Here is a 23,589-nt window from a genome sequence, read left to right on the forward strand (position 1 = left end):
ATGAATTAATTAGGTTCAATAGTAGGTAAGGCAGATGGCTAAATTAGGTTTATTGTTTGGATGCTGGGAAAATATAACCAGTATAAAACACTTATATGATCAAAATAGAATATTACTCAAGTCTTTGGGATGCATACCAGATAGGACTAACAAGTGATGTTGAATGTATACAAAGAATGGCATCACCAATGATGAAAGGTTTATTTGACTCATGGGAGAGTCCCTCTGAAATGCTGGAAATCCTGAACTGGCATCACTTGAAGAAACATACCAACTATTCTGCAAAACCTATTTCCAAAGTTTCAGCAACCAGTACTAAGTGAAGATGAAGATGTTGGGGATATACTGCATTTCACTACATACGAGGGCTATGCCGAAAGTTTTTAGCAGAATGTGTGAAAAAAATTTACTTGCAAAAAAACGTTTACAACTTTACAAAATACTCTCCATTAGCATGTATACATTTTTCCACTCTCTGAAACCACTTAGGAAATGTGTCAGTCCAAGATTCTTTTGGGATGTCACTTAGTGCACTCTCGTATGCTGCAATGGCCTCTTCATCTGATGAAAACCGCTGCCCTCGAATTTTTTCTTTAGTCTTAGGAAACAGAAAGAAGTCACAGGGGGGCAGGTCAGGTGAAAAGGGGGGATGGGGTAACACTCGCACTTTTTCCTTCTCCAGAAAGTCCATTGTTCTGGCTGCCCTGTGCGCAGATGCATTGTCGTGATGCAGCAGAAGGTTCCCACTCTTGGACTTTGGATGCTGTGACTTCCATGTGGCGATGACTTTTGGAAGACTATTGTTCACATACCATTCAGCATTGACTGTACGACATGTGTCCAAGGTCACAGAGGTGAGATGCCCGATCTTTGTGAAAAAACTTGCCACCATCTTTTCTCCAGAGCTCCGACTTCGTTGAACTTTTGTGGGTGGTTCCTCCCCTGGAAAGCACCATACAGAATGGTGTCTCTTCGTTTAAGGTCATAATGGTAGACCCAAGTTTCATCAGCTGTGATGATATTGTAGGTGTCTGGGGACTTCCCTCCATTGAATTTTTCGGGCATGAAACGACACCAGTCCACTCTCACCTCCTTTAGGCTTTCTGTCAGGGAATGTGGCACCCAGTGAGCACATCTCTTAGTAAGGCCTAAGTGACTATGAATGATGGTCTGTGCTGCTGTTGATCCAATATTTAGGGCCCCTTCAATGTCGCAAAATGTAAGATGTGGATCTTCTTTGATCATGTTCCTCACAGCATCAATGTTTTCAGGAGTCACAGCTGTTGCTGGGCGACCGGGACGAGGTTCATCTTCAATTGACTGCCGACGCCTCCAAAACTCGCGAAACCAATTCCCAACTGTGGTGCTAGAAGGGGAAACTTCACCAAAAACGTGCAGCAAAGAAGAATGGCAGTCTTCGGCACTTAAACCCTTTTTATAATCGTAAAAAGTCATGGCGCGAAAGTCGAGGCGCGACAGCTCCATCCTGCACCGTCTCTCACTCAGCACTGCCTGTGCTTTCTTACTGCGCTGTGGGGGGATCACTGCTAGCCAGGGGCTGCGCGCGCAGGTCCTGAGGTCGAAAAACATTGCTCTTTCGAATGAAAACAACCCCATTGTCCTCCGCCTTACGGTTTACGGGATGCTAAAAATTTTCGGCATAGCCCTCGTATCACTCATATTTAGACCACAAAGTCAAGATTTGACTAATTACAGCATGCACAGACACATTTTATGTAGTCATTCTTCTCATGCTTCTACATAACTGGAATGCTACAATGAAAAGTTCCCTCTTACAAATGTTCCATAGTGGTTTGTAGAATATGGATGTAGATTTCAATACATTCTTTTTGTTGTGATCTTATGTATTGTGTGGTTAACTATCACTTTTTGTAAAGCCATGTGCTACCCTACATCTGCTTGGCCAAAAATGAAGACCAACTGTGTAAATGTATTTGGTGTTAGTTAACAATATTATGAAACGGAAAGTTGCTACTCACCATATAGCGGAGATGCTGAGTTGCAGATAGGCACAACTAAAAGACTGTCACAAATAAAGCTTTTGGCCAGTAAGGTCTTCATCAAAAACAGACCACACACACACACACACACACACACACACGCACACGCACACGACTGCTGCCTCAGGTAACTGAGGTCATTCAGTAACTCATTTAGAATTTTAAACTGTTTGAAATTTGTGTCATTTGTGCATGAACACTGGTCCCAATGGACACTGGTTGTCTCAAAGTCGGAACAAAAATGGGAGTTTTGTTACATGTTTGGGATACCTGTCGATTGGGCAGTTACTCCATGTTATCATTTCCTGGGTCAGAGAAGTGAACTGCTCCATGCAACAGCATACACTGTTACAATGGAAGTGACGTTATGGAATGGAGGTGAACCTTAGTGGTCATTTATTTACAAATCTGCAATAAGTAAACATCTTAAAGAATCAGTGTTTGATCAATGTATCTTTACTCTTTGATATACCATGGTCGTACATCGTGTGTGTGTGTGTGTGTGTGTGTGTGTGTGTGTGTGTGTGTGTGTGCGAGTGCCTAGTTACCAAATATAGATGCAGGAATCATGCTGGTCAAATGTGAAAAGTGGACATCACACAGATCTGTTTTTGTTATTCCATTTTTCTTACTTTCACTGGGGAAGAAATCTGATTCATAAAATTCTGAAATGCCAACATTATTATAATTGTTAAGAGTATAATGAGCAAGCATTCTTTGATTTTGAGTAAGTGTGTAACATCTAGGTGTAGTGTTTACGCTTCTACTTTGTATAAAACTATTGTATGAATTACTTTCATGTAAATTCTGCATTCATTTATTATCCCCATGGTTTTTACAAAGAAGAAAACTTCTGAAAGTTGCATTTATTTCAGTCTATGCAATGGAAAACTGTTTTCTTTTCAGAGGGTCGCTAGTGGCTTATGGCAAACTTCAAGGCTTACTGAATTCAGCACCACTACTATTGCCAGGAAGACATGCTCTGAACTCTGGTCTTCTAGCTGCCAATCTAGGAGCTATGGCAATGTATTTTGCAGATCCTTCGATGAGCACAGGCCTTGCCATGCTGGGTGCAACCACTGCTCTGTCTTCTACTATGGGAGTCACGCTTACAGCAGCAATTGGAGGTGGGTACAGACAACATGCCTTTATTTACTTCATTTAAATATAACATTCAAATTTTCAGAGCAGTTTGTGTACTTTTCTGATTTTTACTTACTGTTCTGACACTGATTGTTGTTTTTAAGTACCTTTACTGCTGTGAATTCAGCCTCGTTTGTTGTTTTTCTGTAATTATGGAGCTGTTGTCATAATCATTAAATGGGCATTCATTGATATAGGCTGTATTATGGAAGTATTACTAGATGAAAAGTTATCCAAACAGTGCTAAGGTGACATTCTGTTTCAGAAAAATTTCACAGTTTGCGTGGTCATCCATTATGATAAAATTAAAATTATTATTGTTATTATTATTATTTCCTTCACTTTCTCAGACGTTAAGTCCGGTTAAAAATGGAGTGACGCGGACCTTGATCAAGCATCACTTCCTTTTAACTGTACGGTATGTGTTATATTGCATTTAGGAACTTTCGGGTAATTGAACATGTATCAATAATTACGGATTTCTGTAGTTGTATATATATGTTTGGATGTAGCTGTATTGCATTGATGTACTGGTGGATATTGTGTGGTATGACTCCTGTAGTTGATAGTATAATTGGTATGATGTCAACTTTATCCTGATGCCACATGTCTTTGACTTCCTCAGCCAGTTGGATGTATTTTTCAATTTTTTCTCCTGTTTTCTTTTGTATATTTGTTGTATTGGGTATGGATATTTCGATTAGTTGTGTTAATTTCTTCTTTTTATTGGTGAGTATGATGTCAGGTTTGTTATGTGGCGTTGTTTTATCTGTTATAATGGTTCTGTTCCAGTATAATTTGTATTCATCATTCTCCAGTACATTTTGTGGTGTATATTTGTATGTAGGAACGTGTTGTTTTAAAAGTTTATGTTGTAAGGCAAGCTGTTGATGTATTATTTTTGCGACATTGTCATGTCTTCTGGGGTATTCTGTATTTGCTAGTATTGTACATCCACTTGTGATGTGACCTACTGTTTCTATTTGTTGTTTACAAAGTCTGCATTTATCCGTTGTGGTATTGGGATCTTTAATAATATGCTTGCTGTAATACCTGGTGTTTATTGTTTGATCCTGTATTGCAATCGTGAATCCTTCTGTCTCACTGTATATATTGCCTTTTCTTAGCCATGTGTTGGATGCGTCTTGATCGATGTGTGGCTGTGTTAGATGATACGGGTGCTTGCCATGAAGTGTTTTCTTTTTCCAATTTGCTTTCTTCGTATCTGTTGATGTTATGTGATCTAAAGGGTTGTAGAAGTGGTTATGAAATTGCAGTGGTGTAGCTGATGTATTTATATGAGTGACTGCCTTGTGTATTTTGCAAGTTTCTGGTCGTTCTAGAAAGAATTTTCTTAAATTGTCTACCTGTCCATAATGTAGGTTTTTTATGTCGATAAATCCCCTTCCTCCTTCCTTTCTGCTTAATGTGAATCTTTCTGTTGCTGAATGTATGTGATGTATTCTATATTTGTGGCATTGTGATCGTGTAAGTGTATTGAGTGCTTCTAGGTCTGTGTTACTCCATTTCACTACTCCAAATGAGTAGGTCAATATTGGTATGGCATAAGTATTTATAGCTTTTGTCTTGTTTCTTGCTGTCAGTTCTGTTTTCAGTATTTTTGTTAGTCTTTGTCTATATTTTTCTTTTAGTTCTTCTTTAATATTTGTATTATCTATTCCTATTTTTTGTCTGTATCCTAGATATTTATAGGCATCTGTTTTTTCCATCGCTTCTATGCAGTCGCTGTGGTTATCCAATATGTAATCTTCTTGTTTAGTGTGTTTTCCCTTGACTATGCTATGTTTCTTACATTTGTCTGTTCCAAAAGCCATACTTATATCATTGCTGAATCCTTCTGTTATCTTTAGTAATTGGTTGAGTTGTTGATTTGTTGCTGCCAGTAGTTTTAGATCATCCATGTATAGCAAATGTGTGATTTTGTGTGGGTATGTTCCAGTAATATTGTATCCATAATTTGTATTATTTAGCATGTTGGATAGTGGGTTCAGAGCAAGGCAGAACCAGAAAGGACTTAATGAGTCTCCTTGGTATATTCCACGCTTAATCTGTATTGGCTGTGATGTGATATTATTTGAATTTGTTTGGATATTAAGTGTGGTTTTCCAATTTGTCATTACTATGTTTAGGAACTTTATCAATTTAGGATCTACTTTGTATATTTCCAATATTTGTAGTAACCATGAGTGGGGTACACTATCAAAAGCTTTTTGGTAATCAATGTATGCGTAGTGTAGCGACCTTTGTTTAGTTTTAGCTTGATATGTCACCTCTGCATCTATTATCAGTTGCTCTTTACATCCTCGTGCTCCTTTGCAACAGCCTTTTTGTTCTTCATTTATAATTTTGTACTGTGTTGTATGTGTCATTAATTTCTGTTTAATGACTGAAGTTAATATTTTGTTGGTAGGCATGTTATGGGGCGATATTTAGCTGGGTTCGCTGTGTCTGCTTGATCTTTAGGTTTCAGATATGTTATTCTGTGTGTAAGTGTATCAGGGAATGTGTATGGGTCTGCAATGTAACTGTTAAATAATTTAGTTAGATGTGAATGTGTTGAGGTGAACTTCTTTAACCAGAAATTTACTATTTTATCATTTCCAGGGGCGTTCCAATTGTGAGTAGAATTAATTGCTTGGGTGACTTCATGTTGCAAAATTATCACTTCAGGCATTTGTGGTATCATCTTGTATGTGTCTGTTTCTGCTTGTATCCATCGTGCATGCCTGTTATGTTGTACCGGGTTTGACCATATGTTGCTCCAGAAGTGTTCCATGTCTGTTATGTTTGTTGGATTGTTTATTTTAATGTGTGTGTTATCTATTGTCTGGTAAAATTTCTTTTGGTTTGTGTTGAATGTTTGGTTTTGTTTCCTTCTATTTTCACTTTTTTTGTATCTTCTGAGTCGTTTGGCTAATGCTTGTAATTTCTGCTTCTTTTCATCTAATTGCTCTGTCGCTTCTTGTTGTGAGATTTTACCTAACCTTTTTCATTTTTTTTCCGAGATTTCATTTCTTATAAATTGTGTTAGCTGTCCGATGTCTTTTCTCAGTTTTTCTATTTTGATCTGTAGCCTGTGTTGCCATGCTGGTTTTGTGGGTTTCTTCTGTGTGTTGGTTGGTTCTGATCTCTGCCTAGTGTGTATATTTAGTGTAGTGAGTGCTCCTATATAAACCAGTAGTTGTAACTCTTCCATAGTTGTGTTTTCATTTATTTTGTTGTGTATGATTGTGTTGATAGTTTTTATTGTTGTTTCGACTTGTGGGTTATTTGGCGGTCTATGCAAGAATGGTCTAATGTCTGTATTTGTGTCTTTGTATTCTATATATGTTAGCTGAAATTTTTCTTCTATATCTAACATCTGTGTCACTTCATGTTCTATTTGTGCTTGTTCTGGTGGCTGTCTTAAGATTTCGTTTTCCTCTGATTGTTTAATTGGTGCGTGTTGTTCTTTGTTTGTTTGCTCTGGGGTGTTTGAGTCCATTACTGTATTTTCTTCTTCTTCTGATTGCACATTATTTTGTTCCAGTATTTGTTGTACTTGTTGTTTGATGTTTTCTAATTCTGACTGGGGTATCCTGTTATTTTTTATTATAACACGGATCTGATCAGCTAGTCGTTGTTCTGTTAAAAATTTTAATTCTGGGTATCTGGTAATAAATGTTGTGTATACTTGTGATCTGTATCCAGTTGTGTTGGTTCCTAGGTTTGTTGCTTGGTAATAACAGAACATGAGGTGTCGATTAACTTCATCTGACCATCTCATCCTCTGTCTTTGTTTTCCTTCTAGGGTGGTTGCAGGAAGCATATCCTGCAAAACACCTCTATTTGGATTTAAATCATTTTCCAGTTGGCTAGCAGTGTCGTTACCATTGTGGGCGGGCATAGGGTTCAAGCGTCGTCCCCGACCATGACGGCACTTGTCCGAGGCTTCTTTAGTTCTGTCCTGAACCAACTAATCACACTAAAAGGGGGGTTAGCCCTATTAGTGGTTTGTTCTTTTCGTCGCCTTTTACGACTGGCAGAACATACCGGAGGCCTATTCTTTTCCCGGGCCTCCACGGGGATTATTATTATTATTATTATTATTATTATTATTATTATTATCATTATTATTATTATTACAGGATTACAAATATCAACTAATTAAAATATTTTTCCATATTCCTGTTATCTTCTGCCAAGCCTCTCTATTTAGGGCATCCTCTTCATGTACACTGTGATGCTCCGTTATTTCAATGACGTGATCTTTGCAAGAGTGACATGGTTTGCTACGTTTACATCTGCCAGGTGGTTTCCATTCAGAACTTTTCTTTGGCCACCAGTGTGGCACTTCCAAAAAATGTCCATATCCGTTCAGTGATTCTCTTTCAGTGTTTTCTACCACTTTTCCATTTAGTCTTCTTTTGAGGTCAGCATTTGAACTGTGTAGTTGTGCTCCATTATATAGAACAGTTTCAGAACCACAAATATTAGGAATCACAGTGTCTTTGTCAAAGTAAAATATGGGATGAAAGAAAGGTTAAAGAAAAAACTCAGTGGAAAGGAAAAAAATCTATCAAAAGCTTTACATACATTTTATTTGTCTTCTTTGCCTTTCTACATTCCTAAACTGCATTTTTTCATACTTAACCAACTGGTTACAACTCAACATTCAAGGTCTTTCAAATTGTGTTTTGACTGCTCATAACCAGCTTCGTTAAAAGTTTCCCATTTCTGGATTTAACATAGTAGATCTTATTGAGCTGCTCCCAGAATGACAAACAATTTCACTGCACACTGGTAAGTTGAAAATGTGTACTGAAGATGTCTTTAGCACAGTGCTTTCCAAAGGGAAGAATGCTCTACTTGTGACTAATTGTTGAAGTACTGAAACTGTTGTCTGCCAGATGTCTCTTATTTTGATTTGGACGTGAGGCATAATGTGTAAGATCTGTCAGTCAAAGTAGAGTATTTTCTTTCTCATCCATTAGCAACTTATTTCTGGGATCACATTTTTTGCCTGCAGAGGTGTTGTACATGGCAGCTGTACCTGACATACTATCAGAAAGTGCTACTGAAAATTGTACATAATATTCAAGATTTGTCTCTTGGCAATAATGGTGAAATTTGCCTTTTATAGCTTTTTATAAAATTGATTGTCACTAATTTTTCTAATAATAAACTATGTAGATTGTAATTGTATTAATTTTAAGTTATTTCTATTTTTTTTCTTTGGAGTCATAAATGTGTCAATTATTTGAGATTACATAAAATGTTACTTACTTTCTTCCATTGACTTTACCTACAAACAGGTGCAGACATGCCTGTTGTCATCACTGTTCTCAACAGCTATTCAGGCTGGGCATTGTGTGCTGAGGGCTTCATGCTTAATAACAATCTCATGACAATCGTGGGTGCTCTTATCGGCTCCTCAGGTGCAATTCTTTCATACATTATGTGCAAGGTATGATTTTCAATCTGTTTATAATTATTTAATGCACACATAGTAACACATCATCATTTCTTTGGCATCTGTGAATCAGACTACTCCAGTACGTCAAAAGGAAAATTCACTTGAGGGAACTATAAAGTTATGGGACAGAATTGCTGATCAGTACTTTGTTTAAGGGAGCAAAATTTTACTACTGTTGGTAGACAAACAGAAAAGTACAGACACTAACTTAGCTTTTGGAAAAAAATAGTTCCTTCCTCTGGAAAGTGAGAATGGTAGGTGGAGGAAGATCAAAAAGGTAGGGCATGTCACTCAGATGCCAGGATGAGAGATACACACCTGTTCTGAGGGTGAAAAGAGACACAGCTCAAACTTCATTGTCTCTCTTTGTCCTTACAACTATCAGGTCCCTCCATTTTGGGGTCTGAGTGACCAGACCTTCCTTTCGCCTTCCCAAAACTACCCCTCCTTACAGCTGAGTAAGGAACAATTAATTCAGAAATCTAGGGTACCAGAAATGTACGGAATTTTTTGTTTGTTTATTGGCAGTACTGAAATTTTGCCTCTTTTAAAGTAACTATTGGACAGCAATTCTCCTTCATAATTTTTTAGTTTTCTCAAGTGAATTTCTCTTTTGATACAAAACCAATGTAATTATTATTTTTTATTCTTGTGGGTGAACTTACTTCTTAATATTTCTAATAGAAGTTCTTTTTTAGCAATTTGAGAGTCCTTGTTGCAATATCAGACATAGTAATATAAGAAAATAATCAATAATCAAAACCTGCACATCTGATAAAGAACTGAAAGGCCATTGTCATTAGAGACCTCAGCTTTCTGAATAGTGAAAAGTTCAGTTGTTCTGTGTAGTGCCTGATTACTGAGAGATGTACATCAAAGAAAATGCATTTTTTATGAAACCAGCACAATAAGTGAAATTTCCTTTTTGCAGGCTATGAACAGGTCCCTACCAAATGTAATTCTTGGAGGATATGGTACATCATCAACAGGATCTGGGAAACCAAAAGAAATTACAGGAACACATAGCGAGGTTTCAGTGGACGGTACAGTGGACATGATCAAAAATGCGAAAAATATAATTATTACACCAGGTAAGTAGACTTTAAAAGATGTAACAGTCATAGGGCAATTTTCTGTATATTTTGTATACATTGTAATGTGGCAACGAATTTCCTTCTGAGAGATAAAATTATTGTTGTAGGGTATGGTCTGTGTGTGGCCAAGGCGCAATATCCATTGGCTGAGATGGTGTCAATTTTGAAGAAGAAGGGGAAGAAAGTAAGGTTTGGCATCCATCCTGTGGCTGGTAAGTAAATGATAGCTGTTAAGCTATATTTTATCCTCAAATTTCAAACTTTAGGAAATGGGAACAAGTGTTAGTTCTTTATGATTGTAATGCTTGCATTTCAGTTCACAGAAACAAAAAATAGGTTAATTTTCAGTTTTCAGAGCACAATATGGTGGGGCAAGTTCCATGTGTCATCATCATTTTCAGTTGATATCGGATCAATCACTCAGTGTTCGTCATTTGTTGCAGTTTTACTTATAAATATAAGACATTTCATAACTTATTGATGTTATGAAGTGTCTCAATAGTGGAGGTCAAGAATGACCTGATGTGTAAAGTTTCATATGTTTATGATGAGTAATTTATGAATTATTGAGGTAAAATCATAAATTTCATGGGCACTGTAAATAGAAGAATACAGTACATATGTTTTTGGATAGGGTCTGCCTTCAACAAAACACAATTTTGTTTTTTTAACCCAAACATGCTTCTCTGCAGTTGCAGCATCTTCAGTGGGCTTTTATTTTTTATCTGTTAAAGATAAAGAGTGTTCTTTGCTGTTTGTATACATCATACATATTTGAAAAAAACATGTAAATTATGAATTCATTTATGTGTTGTTTTTTTTTTTCAAATATCTGTAATTGAGATTTAAAAAGTAATAGATACATGTATACTAACAGCAAGGAACACTCTTTAACAGATGAAAAATAAAAGCCCACTGAAGGTGCTGCAACTGCAGTGAAACATGTTTGGGTTAAAAAAAAAAAAAAATTATGTTTTGGCAAAGGCAGACCCTGTCCAAAAACATACGTATTGTTAAAGCAAACATGGAAAAAAAGAACTTCAACCCCAGGAAGAATACAGGATATAGACCTGACATTTTACATAGGTTTCATGTTCAGAGAAAACACCATCCTCAATGACAAAGTAGAATCAATCAATTATTTTGAGAGATTATTGTATATTTTGTATTTTATTGCTTTGAAAGCTTAATACACTCTGAATTAAGTGGCAGAAATTGTTTGGTTTTAGACATGATACTTTGGAACAATTTCATGTAAACATATCTTGATGCTGTATCAAGTAACATCATTTTAGAGTAAATACACTGGTGACAACATAAAATTTTATTATTTTTCTTAGAGTGGCCACATTCATAGCGCTTTAATTTTTGACCAAGAGTGCTAAACTCTATTCAGCTTCATCGAGCAAGCAATTTTCTCCTTAGGAAACATTATCAGATGAAAATGAATATCAAATTTGGTTAAGATAATTTTCATTTTTGTTAGAAGTGATAGGGTTGGCACAATAAATTCTCTTGCTATGTGTTCTTGATTAAGTTGTGATCAGTTACTGTTCTTCTTACATTATTCTTTGAAATAACTTCCATTAGCTTTAATTAACTCTTGAAGTTTTATGGCATGACTGAGTACGAACATGTGTCTTGAGAGCAGATAATGGGCTCTACCTGAAAACTATAGACTTCCCAAGGATTTCTATTTTAATTTGTCATTGACAATGGAAATTACTGGATAGAATAATATGTAAAATGAAGGAAAGGCACCACTCACCTATAGCTGACTGATTTTTGTCACATACAATCATGCAACAGAAGACAGTATTTACACTGACTCTTGAGTTTTTGCACTTTCTCTGGTAAAAGTGCATATATTCACACACACACAACATCAGAGACATCCAAATGCACACTCCTGCAGCTGCTGTGAGACTGGTTGTTGTTTATTGGTGTCAGTTGCCTGGACAGATGGAAGTGGGGAGGGGGTGGGGATGGATACACAAGGCAAGGGGGAGGGAAAGAAGAGTGGTGGGAGAAGGCAGTACATGGCCTGAATGGGGAATGAGTGGTGTAGGCGGAAGAGAGAAGGGAAAAGGTAGGTTGAGGTGGGGAAACAGGTCAACAAAGGTTCAGGCCAGGGGGATTGCGAGTGTGCAGGATATGCCATAGAGAAAAATCCCATTTGCATATTTCACAGAAACTGGAGCTGGAAGGGAGTATCCAAATGGCTGTGTTGCAATGCTCAGCACATTTGGCAACTGGATGGCCAAGTTTGTAGTTAGCCACAGTATGGATTGGCTATTCATGCTGCTTTCACACATGCTCTTGCCTTTTATAGTGTGGGAAATGACTGACTGGGTGGTTATATGGGACAGGTCTTACACCTAGGTTGGTCACAAGGCAATGACCCATGAGATGCAGAACTGAAATAGGGATGAACAAGGATATTTTGTAGGTTGGGTGGGTGGTGGAACACAGCTCTGGGTGATGTTGGTAGTATTTTGGATAGGATAGCCATCATCTCAGGAAATGGGGAGGTAGTCGGAGCCCTGGTGAAGGATGTGGTTGAGCTTTTCAAGTCCAGGGTGATGCTGGATGATCAGAAGAGAGCTGGTTGGTCATTGATTAATAAGTTTACTGGTGTAAGAGAAGGAGATGGCATGGGAGAGCTGTGTATGATTTCTTCACCACACTCCCCACTGACAACAGTCAACCAAAACCCCACAAACAACCTTGTTTAAAACAGTTCCAACCTCCATACAGCTATTATCCTCCTCCCCTTCCACCCAGTCATCCTGGGGTAATCTTTTTCATGTGTTATTCACTCCTAAGTTGGCAGTTGGCAGCCGTGGACGATGGATGCACTGAAGTGCTCGTACATAAACAACAGTGGTGGAGTAGTCTTTTAAGAGTTGTCTTGAATACACTGCAGTGCTCTCCATAACTTCTGGATTGTGTTTTGCTTAATATCATTGTTATAAATATCCTGTTTGTTAGACTTTTCATACATTTCATGTCTTCCATGATTTAAAATGTACATTTAGGGAAAATTAGTGGTGTGTTTACAACCAAGTGTTAACTTCTGCTCACTGTATAATCATTATGTGTTGCTTTGGATCCATTACAGTCCTTTGAATAATATCCTGATAGCATCAGTTTAAGAGTGGTGTTAGAAAATATGGCGCTTTTATAGTTTTTGTCTAGTGTTTGATACTATCTTTGTTCAATGAACTTTGATTTTGTTGTTATGCATCTGCCTGATGCCTGGAAGTTAGCTGCACAACTCACCAAAAGACAAGTTTTTACTGATTAGTACTTCATTACAATTTAAATGTGTTGTAGTGCTTTTTAGTTTACTGTAAGGGTAGAGTCAGGTGTGACAGATGTGGATGTTGCCATAAGTTAATTGGTATGGGAGAAATGTGGGTTTGTGTTTCACTGGGGAGAATGCAGTAGGGAAGCTAAAGAAGTGTCAAATGAGGGTCTTTCCTGGAGTTGTAGATTATGTAACGAGGCAAGAAAATTGTGGAACAGGGACGGAAGATTTGTGCCCTCCAGGCAGAATTAGAAACAGCATATTTTGAATTAGATAGGTTCAAAGGGGAAAGAGATTGTGGGAGCTGGGAGAAGGTGATCAGCAATAGGAAGAAGGAGAAAATCTCAGAAATCAAATTCCGGCCAGTAGCAATCAGTTTAACTTGGTTCTGAAGTAGGGCAAGTTATTGAGTTTACTAGGGTAAAGCAGACTTGTAGGAATGACTTTTTAGGCTAAGTCTGTAGAAAAGTCACTTAGAAGGAAAAGAGTCTTGCTGCTAGGGAGCAGTCATGGGAGAGATGTGGCCAATTGCTACAGGAAAAGCTAGGCAAAGAATACCAAGTCACAAGCATCATGAAACCTAGTGCCCAGCTTAGCTAGGTGACAGAGAACATAGTGGACTTGAGTAGAGATTTCTATGATGAGGCTAAAGTACTTTAATAGGAGGAGCAGGAAACAGCCTGGCTATCAGCTTAGAATATAGCATTAATAGTGACCTATAGGAAGAAGGATCAATTTCAATGATGAAATCTTCTTGGGTGATCAGCTGAGTGGCAGTGTCGTATTGTTCCGATGTTTCGCTGAGTTTTGTGCCAATCATCTTCAAGTGAAGTCATTGTTAAATGGTTCTCTGAAAATGGACTCTCCCCAAATTTTGGAAAAACACACTAAATTCAGTTCTATATAGCCATAATGACAATTGATGTAACAAATAAGCAGGAGTCAATGAATCAGGTCAAATGCTCCAAATATTTGAGTGTACATACTGATGAATACTTGAACTGGAAGAAGCATGTTACTAAGCCTCTCAAACAGTTGAGTTCAGGTACTTTTGTTCTTCAAATAATTGCTAATCTTGGAAAAAAAGTAGAGCCTCCTGACATATTTGTTTCCACTCAAGAATGTCATATGGAATAATTTTTTGGGGTAACTCATCACTTATAAAGAAATATATTGAGTGCACAAAAGGAACCAATAAGAATAATATGTGGTGTTCACCCATGGATGTCATGTAGGTACCTCTTCAAGGAGCTAGATATTTTAACTACACTGTCACAATACATAAATTTGCTAATGAACTTCATCATAAATAATCCATGGAAATCTGAGAAAAACTGTGATGTACATGCCTTCAGCACTCAGGAGAAAAATGAGCTTCATTACCCATTGTTAAAGCTGGCAGTGACTTTGACTTAGAGAGGAATTCAATATGCAGCAACAAAAATTCTTGCTCATTTGTCTAATAACATAAAATGTCTGACAGGTAGCAAAGCAAGTTTTAAATATAATTTAAAATTATTTCTCCTGGACAACTCCTTCTATTCCAGTCACAAATTTCTACTTAAAAACTAGCAGCCATTAAAAAAAGTTCAGTGTAGTTGAATTAGTAGGACTAAAAATAATAATGTGCTCATTAATGTAATCGTGTAAACTGACTCATCATTCATATGATCTATGCAATATGTAGCTAACTAAATGAAGCTAAACTAACCTGTAAACACCTTCCTTTCCTAATTCCCTATCCAGTGAGTCTAACATTCTTTATAGGGAACACAGAGCTATCTTTAACCTAAAAACTAGATCTTGACATGTTTGGAAGAAAGGGACCGCAAGTCAGTACTAGAATAGTTTGGTATGAAGATCCTGATACATCAGAATTCAGACAGCATTTTCGAAATGTTTATGGTAATCAAAAAGAAATGTGGGCATATTGTTACAGGCTGCACTCTGGTGTTCAAACTAAAATGCACATCGAATGAAACATGTTGCAAAACCATTAAATACATTTACTTTCATAGCAAACACGTGAAATGCTGTGACAAAGTTATTTATGCAATTAGGAATTTCGTCAGAGACAAGATTGTCCACCAACTAATCACCATGCACAATGGCAAGGTAACGTCTAAGCTGTTTCATCCTCGGAAGAAGTGTCAGTCTAGTTTCATAATTTCAACTGTTCTTGGTTCTGAAGTTGGTGACTCTTGGGAAGTTGTGTCTTCCTCCAAAGTAAAGGAGATAGTCAGCATCTGACAAGTCATAATCATGTGAGTTTAAAATCTTGTGCACTGATTACATGGAATGTATTCACCAACACACATGTGGTTGTCCTGATTCAGCAATCAAGTGGACCATGTGTAAAACATTTTCACTTGATATACCAGATGAAAAAAGTAGTTCTTTTGAAAATAGGGTGGATAAAAAAATCCAGCCGGCCGGAGTGGCGAAGCGGTTCTAGGCGCTTCAGTCTGGAACCGCGCGACCGCTACGATCACAGGTTCGAATCCTGCCTCGGGCATGGATGTGTGTGATGTCCTTAGGTTAGTTAGGTTTAAGTAGTTCTAAGTTCTAGGGGACTGATGACCTCAGATGTTAGGTCCCATAGTGCTCAGAGCCATTTGAACCATTTTTTTGATAAAAAAGCTGACAGTGATAAATTAATGATGAACGTGGATGTAACCTGTGAGGAAAAGGCAGTGACACAATAATATTAAAAATACAGACACTTCACTGCTGTGGAACAGGGAGAAATAATAAGTTGTGCAAATAACTAAATTAATTAAGAGACCTGAGTGATTACATTTAGTGGCTGTATTTGGAGTTAAAGTTTTGCGATGCTTTTTGCGAACACAAGTAAATGTGCGATACTTTTTATGGACACAAGTTAAATGAACTGTCAGAAAATTCAGTGTAGTTTATTCAGTTGTTCACACATTGGAAGTAAATCCTGCCTGGACCACTGTGAATTGGAACAATAAGGTATGTTGGAATACATATTTTTTTCATAGAAGTTTTCAAAGCATAAATGAATATTTTAGGATGTAAATACCATCCAACTGGCCATTTTATACAGTGTGCACCTGCGAGACTTTTTGTGGAGCCACTTTATGTTGCTCTCCAGTTGCTTAGATTTTTGAGGTAGTGCACATGATGAGCAACTGTTTCCTGACTGTAGACTAGTTTTTAATGGTTATTATAGTGCAATCGACAAGTATAAGGTGTTAAAGCAGTTTGTACTCTCATCATTTGAAAAAAGTGTAACTTTTGATTAGTTAGTCATGGGAAAGACGAAACAGTAGTGCGATAGGAAGTCTCCCAAGTGTGCGTGCCCCAAAGGTGGATTCACACTTGCTGGAACGTCACAGTCATGTTTTTCGTCAACAGTCAGTGGGCATTCACACTACACGGCATGTCAACGTTGAAAGAACGTCATGATGTTACAGGGTTCATAAAATACTTGGCAGAGGTGCTATTTCATAATTCATGGTAGATCGTCAGGAAATGCCTAAAATTAGTTCAAAGCAGTTTGCAATGATTATCGTTGCACTTGATGATGAGGAACAGAGAGAAAAAAGAGTCTAGGTTAGAAAAATGTTGAAAGATTGAGACAGTTAAGGAGAGTTCCACACTCTTTACAAGGAGCTGGAAGAAGAGAAGTCATTGTTCTATATATGTTTCAGAATGTCTAAACAACAATTTTGGTGACCTGTTAAGCAAGATACAAATGTAAATTGCAAAGAGAAATTCAAGATTTGGGTGTCCAATATCACCTCGACAGAAGCTGATGGTTTGCCTATGGTATGGCTAGATGGGATGTTTTTAGCGTACTTGAACTATGTTTACATGTATGTCTGCTACCTCCTGTTCATCGTTAATTTATTATGGATCTTATTTTAAACTTCTGTATGCCACATCAGCTTTATTCCTGGTTTTTATTGTTGCTATTCCACTGGAAAAATTATGAGTAAAGCACATTAAGAAAGCTACGTATCGTTTATTTTGCAATGGATTCCTTCAGTGTATAAAATAAAATATTTTAACTTAGTATTGTCTTCCAATACATATTAAGATCTTTTTGCAATAGCAGTCAGTGGGGAATACTTTCATATTAGTTCACATTGTGTACTTAATGTAACAGTTGCTCACCAAGTAGGTTACGCTATGGCCCGTCAAAACGTTCTTTCCGAGAAACCTTGACTTGCGCTGACATGACGTGCCAAAGACGTTCCGTTAATGGCGTGTGTTAACGCCACAATTGGAACTACAGAGGAGAATCTCTTGATGTGACGGTGAAGTTCCGTCAAGTGTGAATCCACCTTAAAGCAACTCGCAGCACCATTGGCAGCAAGTATGGATCGATTTCTGACAGATGTGGTAACTCCATCTTGCTGTGTATATGCAGAAATAGTAAGTTTCAGTTTCAGTTTATTAACCATTGACCACTTACAGCAGAATAGGTCTGAACATTAAATATACAATTAACAATGACTTTACAGTAAAGTTTTTACAATTTAATTCCTTTTCTTTTAGGAATATTCTTATATACTAATGTCAATGATTATTTCAAAATATTCTGCTATCTTATAAAATGGGCGTTTGAGTACTGAGTCATAAACCTTATGTTTGAAAATATTACTGGTCAGTGACCGAGCAGATGCTGGAAGTTTGTTGAAGAGTTTTAAACTCATTATTTTGTGTGAGTTTGCAGTTTTTGTGAGTCTTTGTCTTGGTATGTCAAAGTCCAGTTTGCCTCTGGTGTTGTGGGGATGAATGTTCTCTCTGGTCTCGAACTCACTTAAGTTGCTTTTGCCATAAAGCAGTGCTGTATAGATTCACAACAGTTAATATCATGTGCTTGATAAAGAGGGGGCAGCAGTGTTCCTTGGGCTTAACTTTGCTCATTATTCTGATTACTTTTTTTTTGAATTTTCAGAATTTCACTGACAAAGCAAGAATGTCCCCATAACAATATGCTGTAGGAAATGTGTGACTGAAAGAGGCCAAAATATACCACCTTTAGATACTCATCAGGCACTACATCTGTCAGTCTCCAGATGAGATAACACACTCTTGCTATTTTCTTGCAGATATGGCTAATGTGTACCTCCCAGTTTAATTTTGAATCAACGTGGAATCCTAAAAATTTTATTGATTTGCTTTCAACAGTTGTAGTTAGACCCAGAATTAGTTCTTGTGTTTTATCAGGATTACACAGGAGTTCATTAGAAGAAAACCAATCCATTACTAGTTCTAGTTTTTCCTGTGTTGCTTGATGCAGTTCTGTTGTGTCATGGTGTGTATTGAGCAATGTTGTATGATCTGCATAACACACAATTGAATTTGCTTCTACATGGTAAGGTAAGTCATTAATTGCAATGATGAACAGAAAAGGACCTAGGACCGAGCCCTGAGGCACTCCAGTCCGAACTTCCTTCAGTGAGGAGCATCTATTTTTAATTGATACAAACTGTCTCCTGTTACTTAAGTATGATTCGATTACATCCAAAGATGGTTTGTGTATGCCATAAAATTCCAGGGGATGAACCAGAAATTTACTGTGGTGCAGCCACTTCTCTTTCATGATGGAAGAAGACTTGGCTCTGAAAGGTTGTTACAATGTTACATTAATGCATCTGATGTGCCTCTGAAACTGTTGTTGCTATTATATTCTAGTAAATAGGGAATGTGTGTGTTAAGTTTTACATCTGGGAAGATTAGAAGTGAAGCTAATGATTCTGTTACTTATAATGTGCACAATTAATTGCATTTTGTGTGTCACAATTCCAGTGGTAATATTTACATTGCAGAGCAGCAGGATTTGTGGTTTGTGCATAAGTGCTCACTCCACAGTATGCACAGAATGACCTATAAACTGAAAAGTGCTTTCCTTGTTAATAGGTCGCATGCCAGGCCAGTTAAATGTGCTTTTGGCAGAGGCTGGTGTGCCATATGACGACGTACTAGAGATGGAAGAGATCAATGATGATTTTCCGGAGACTGATCTTGTACTTGTCATTGGTGCTAATGATACCGTAAACAGTGCAGCTGAAGATGATCCAAATTCTATAATAGCTGGTATGCCTGTCTTGAGAGTGTGGAAAGCTGATCAGGTTAGTTATCAAGTGAATTTTGCACAATAATAAGAAATAATCATTAACATGAAGTGTAAGCTGTTTTTCTTTACAGTATTGTGTTTCAGCTGGGAATGTGTGTGAAAAAAGTTATTGTGGTCACCATATTTTGCTTTTCTCCATTACTTTACAAAATTAGTATAGATAATGTTTTTTTGCATTGCTATACATTAATTAAGTTATTTTGTCTTGCCCTGTTGATAGTCACAATACTACAAAAAGAATAGTTGTTACTTACCATGTAGCGGAGATACTGAGTCGCAGATAGCACAGCAAAACGACTATTGGAAATTGAACTTTCGGCCAACAAGATCCTCGGTTGACATGGACAAAACACACACACACACACACACACACACACACACACACACACACACACACAACCACAGTCTCTGGCTGCTGAGGCTGCCCAGATGCCCAGAGACTGTAGTCTTGTGTGTGTGTGTGTGTGTGTGTGTGTGTGTGTGTGTGTGTGTGGCCTGTTTACGACAAAGACCTTGTTGTGCCTATCTGTGACTCGGCAACTCCACTAAACGGTGAGTAGCAGCTATTCTTTTCTTAATATTGTTATGTTCGATCTTGGTTTTTCCATTGTTTGATTTTGCCTGTTGATAGAATATTTTAAGGCAACAACCAATTTATAAAGTTTAATAGCATCAAGTCTTTTGAATAAATAGTTAATTGTTGATAAATTGTCTAGAAGTTATAATGGTGGAAACTACTGTGTAATTAGAAGACAAACCTCTCTCATGATCATGGTCAGGTGTTGTCATCAATCATGAAAAAAGCATATGCAGAAAAAAAAGTGAGAACCAGAAACACTGAAAAAAACCTTTGAGTTTATGTCTACTCTATACAGCATCATTGACATTTTGTAAAATCCTTTGTATATACAGTCAAACCTTGATAGAACAGTATTCATTTATAGCAGGGTTATTGTTATAATGAGGTTCTGTTAAGGGATTATTACTAGAGTACTGTACTTTAAAGGTCAGTATATACAGTACTGTAGTACTTTTTTGACAAGAAACTTCATTAAAAGACAAATAATCAAACACATTTTGTTCACTCCATTTATTAGTAGAGTTTCTTAAACTTGTGTATAGAAAAACTCCCTTATTTTCCTTAGTTTTTTTTCCCTTAATGATTCTCTTGTAAATATTGTTGTTATTTCCCCTAATGCAATCAATTGTTTGGCTGGAACACTGGGGATTTAAGGTGCTATTTGATGAATAGTTTCCAACTGATTTACTAGCTCTATCAGAGGTGGAAGGATATGCAATTATCACATCACTTGTCATTGTCAGAATCTTCAGCAGGCATATTACACTTTAACTCTTTGATGATAGATTCGTCAGTGTATGCTTCAAACACAGATATCTCGTCATCCACTGGCACATTCAACTACTGATATGTCTATGGTTTTATCAGTTACTGCTGAATACATCTCAAGATCATTTTGAACATCATCTTGCATTTTTCTGTCTGCCACAACATTCTCACCAACAGCTTTGCTTTTGGATATACCTGCTTTTTTCCAGCAGTTCACAATCACATTCAGCACTACACTATTCCAGGAACTAGCAGTCATGTCACAAGCCTACTTCTTGTTGAACTGTAGAGAATGCCCACCTTTCTTTCAATGTTTGCAGTTGCATGTTGGACTAGATGTGAATGGTATTTTGCCTTGCAGTTCTTAATTATGCCCATGTCTAGTGTCCTAAAGGACAAAGTACAGTTTAGGGAGAAGTAGCTTAGATCTATATCCTTCAACGCTGGTATTCTGTTGTGACCACTGCAATTATCCACCAGATATGCAATTTTATTATTTTTCCTTGCCATCTCTTTATCAAGCAAAATCAGCCATTTGCTAAAGAGAGCAGATATCATCCATGCTTTCCAATTTGTCTTGCAATTGACTGGAATAAAAAAAAATCCTATTTAGAATAATGAAAAAAATATATAAAATTAATTTGACAGAGTACTGTACTGTATTTGCACTCTGTGCATGCTCATAACATTGTAGCTGAAGATACTGAATCATCTACCAAAATAAGGGAAGGTAAAATAAAATGTATGTCCTCTTATCTGGTTAGCTTCTTACATTTTGTAAGCATCAGGGATTTGTTGATCACCACTGGTGTTGATTTCTGTGTCCCTGACACATTGCTGCAGAGAAGAACCATTAGATGTACTTTAGACTGCTTTCCTCCTTTACATTTTTCTCCTCTAAAGGCAGTTGTCTTTTCTGGCATCAGTTGGTAAAAATCCCATTTCATCTGCACTGCATATGTTTTCAGGACTGTGTTTTTTTCCCAGTTTGCACTTGTGTTTTTACACCAACTTTCTGCATCACCTAAACGTGCCAGTTTTTCTTTGCTGGAAATTACTTTAAAAAACGATACCATGTCCCTCCTTAAATCTCTACAACCATCTGTTACTTGCTTTAAAATTAGAACTGCCAAGCAACTTAGTGAAATTGAAGGATTTTTGACATATCAATTGTCCATTAATTGGTATGCTCTACAAACATGTCTCATTAAACCACTGCAGTGTAGCACTGTCCACATCATTGTCAGCAGCAGCTGTCTTCGTTCTTGTTCTTGAAGGGTTAAACTTGTCCCTAGAAAACATTGATTTGCAAGTATGTACTTCCTCACCATGTCGACCTCTTTCAGTCTGTTATCGATGTCTTCGAAAACCTCCATTTTTGTCTCTAATCTTATCTGTTTGAGTTTCAGCCATTGTCTATATCTTATTAGCCAACTACAAAGTGTACTTACATCAACTTAAAAAATTTCATAGATTACAAAAAGAAAGGAAATGAACTGTGTATGAGCCCAACAAACACTTCTGACTGCAACTCAAGCTCGACAATGTACCGACCAATACACTTAACACTGCTTCAGACATGGAGCTGAGTGACTCTATTTGCCGAGAGAGTGAACAAATGATATATTCCAGTATTGTCAGATTCTAAGAAGCAGAAAATAGTAAGATCCACAAAACTTTGTCTTCATTGTAGTAGGTTGTTGCAAAAATTACTTAATCATTGTAATGAGGGGTAATTAACATCATACATGTAGGAAATAAGTCGGGGCCATGTAAAATTACTGCTGTACCCGGTTTATCATTCTACTGGCAGTCTTTTTATGGAGGTTTGACTATATTTACATAAGTGTTTGAAGAAAATATATTCTATTGTATGATTACTTTTGTAGGTTGTTGTCATGAAGCGATCACTTGGTGTGGGGTATGCTGCTGTTGACAACCCCATTTTCTACAATCCAAACACATCAATGTTGCTTGGAGATGCAAAGAAGATGTGTGATGCTCTTCTTACCAAATTAAAAGAGGAGTATGAGAAGAGCTAGGGTACTCCAGAACAATAAATCCGGCAGAAGTGAACTGTGGGTATCATGTGGTTACAATATTGTGCCAATAATCTGTACCTGCATATTCTTCATATTCCATCCCTTGTATCTGAGGGTCTTACTATTTTGTGATATTTAATGATCGTTCTCCAAGTGAAAAGTATTTTTGAACATATTGACATTATGCAAGAACTGCATTTGGTTGATATTGGTACAAATAAAATTTGGGTAGAACACTTTACATGAGGATGAATTTTAGGTTCTGCTTTTTTTTTTTTTTTGTACATTGTGCAATCATATGTTTGTAATAATATTTGTCACTGTGTATAAACACATTGGACCATGTGATCAAAGAATAAGATACTGGAACACTATATAGGATTGTGAAAAGGAAAGTAGGTTTTTTGTTCAATATAAATCATTTGCAAAACAGTGATGTGTGGAAGAATATGACACTATACAATGTAAAATATTGATTCTTTATTTATTGCCTTAATTTTATATAATGTAGATCAGAGCAGTATTTTACAGTGTACTTGTAACATGTTGTCTGTCCATGTGTCCACTCTTGTTTCTACACTGGAAAGGAGGACAATACTCATTATGCAAATGGAAAATTAAAATCTGAAGATTTCAAGAACTGTGTTTTTTCACTGTTTTGAAATATTCCTTGTGGTCTTTATAAGTGCAGACAAAGAAATCCTGACTTCTCCATAGTTAGAGTAAAAGGTGTCAAAGAAATCAATAAAGCAACTATTTATATTGAAGGTTTCTTTGGTTATTTAGCAGTGTGTGTAGATGTGTGGTGATATTTTGTTCTGTGCTCTACTGCTGTTCACTTTGTCAGTTAAAGAGAATTGAATTTTGTTTGAGAGAAACAGTTTGATAAAGATATATAGAACATGAAGATAAAAAATATTCTTGTTCATAAGAAAATACTACAGTTATTTATAACTCACTCCATATGCTGAAAATTCAGTCACCATTTTGCTGAAATGGGAATCAACTTTTTAGTTCACTACAGTGACAACTGACAAATGCAG

General features: G+C 36.9%; 1 protein-coding gene across 2 annotated transcripts in view; it reads left to right on the top strand.

Moving 5' to 3' along the window:
• LOC124588991 (NAD(P) transhydrogenase, mitochondrial-like) overlaps window positions 1-23,186 on the top strand; it is a 232,158-nt gene extending 208,972 nt beyond the window's left edge. For both annotated transcript variants that reach the window (XM_047131514.1, XM_047131516.1), the window contains exons 14-19: window positions 2,928-3,148; window positions 8,480-8,631; window positions 9,572-9,731; window positions 9,842-9,946; window positions 18,940-19,151; window positions 22,394-23,186. In XM_047131514.1, coding sequence (XP_046987470.1) covers window positions 2,928-3,148; window positions 8,480-8,631; window positions 9,572-9,731; window positions 9,842-9,946; window positions 18,940-19,151; window positions 22,394-22,546 — 1,003 coding nt within the window. In that variant the 3' untranslated portion in view covers window positions 22,547-23,186. The remainder of the gene's footprint in view (window positions 1-2,927; window positions 3,149-8,479; window positions 8,632-9,571; window positions 9,732-9,841; window positions 9,947-18,939; window positions 19,152-22,393) is intronic.
• Window positions 23,187-23,589: the final 403 nt, after the last annotated feature.

This window comes from Schistocerca americana, chromosome 2 (assembly GCF_021461395.2).
Source record: "Schistocerca americana isolate TAMUIC-IGC-003095 chromosome 2, iqSchAmer2.1, whole genome shotgun sequence".
NCBI lineage: Eukaryota > Metazoa > Arthropoda > Insecta > Orthoptera > Acrididae > Schistocerca > Schistocerca americana.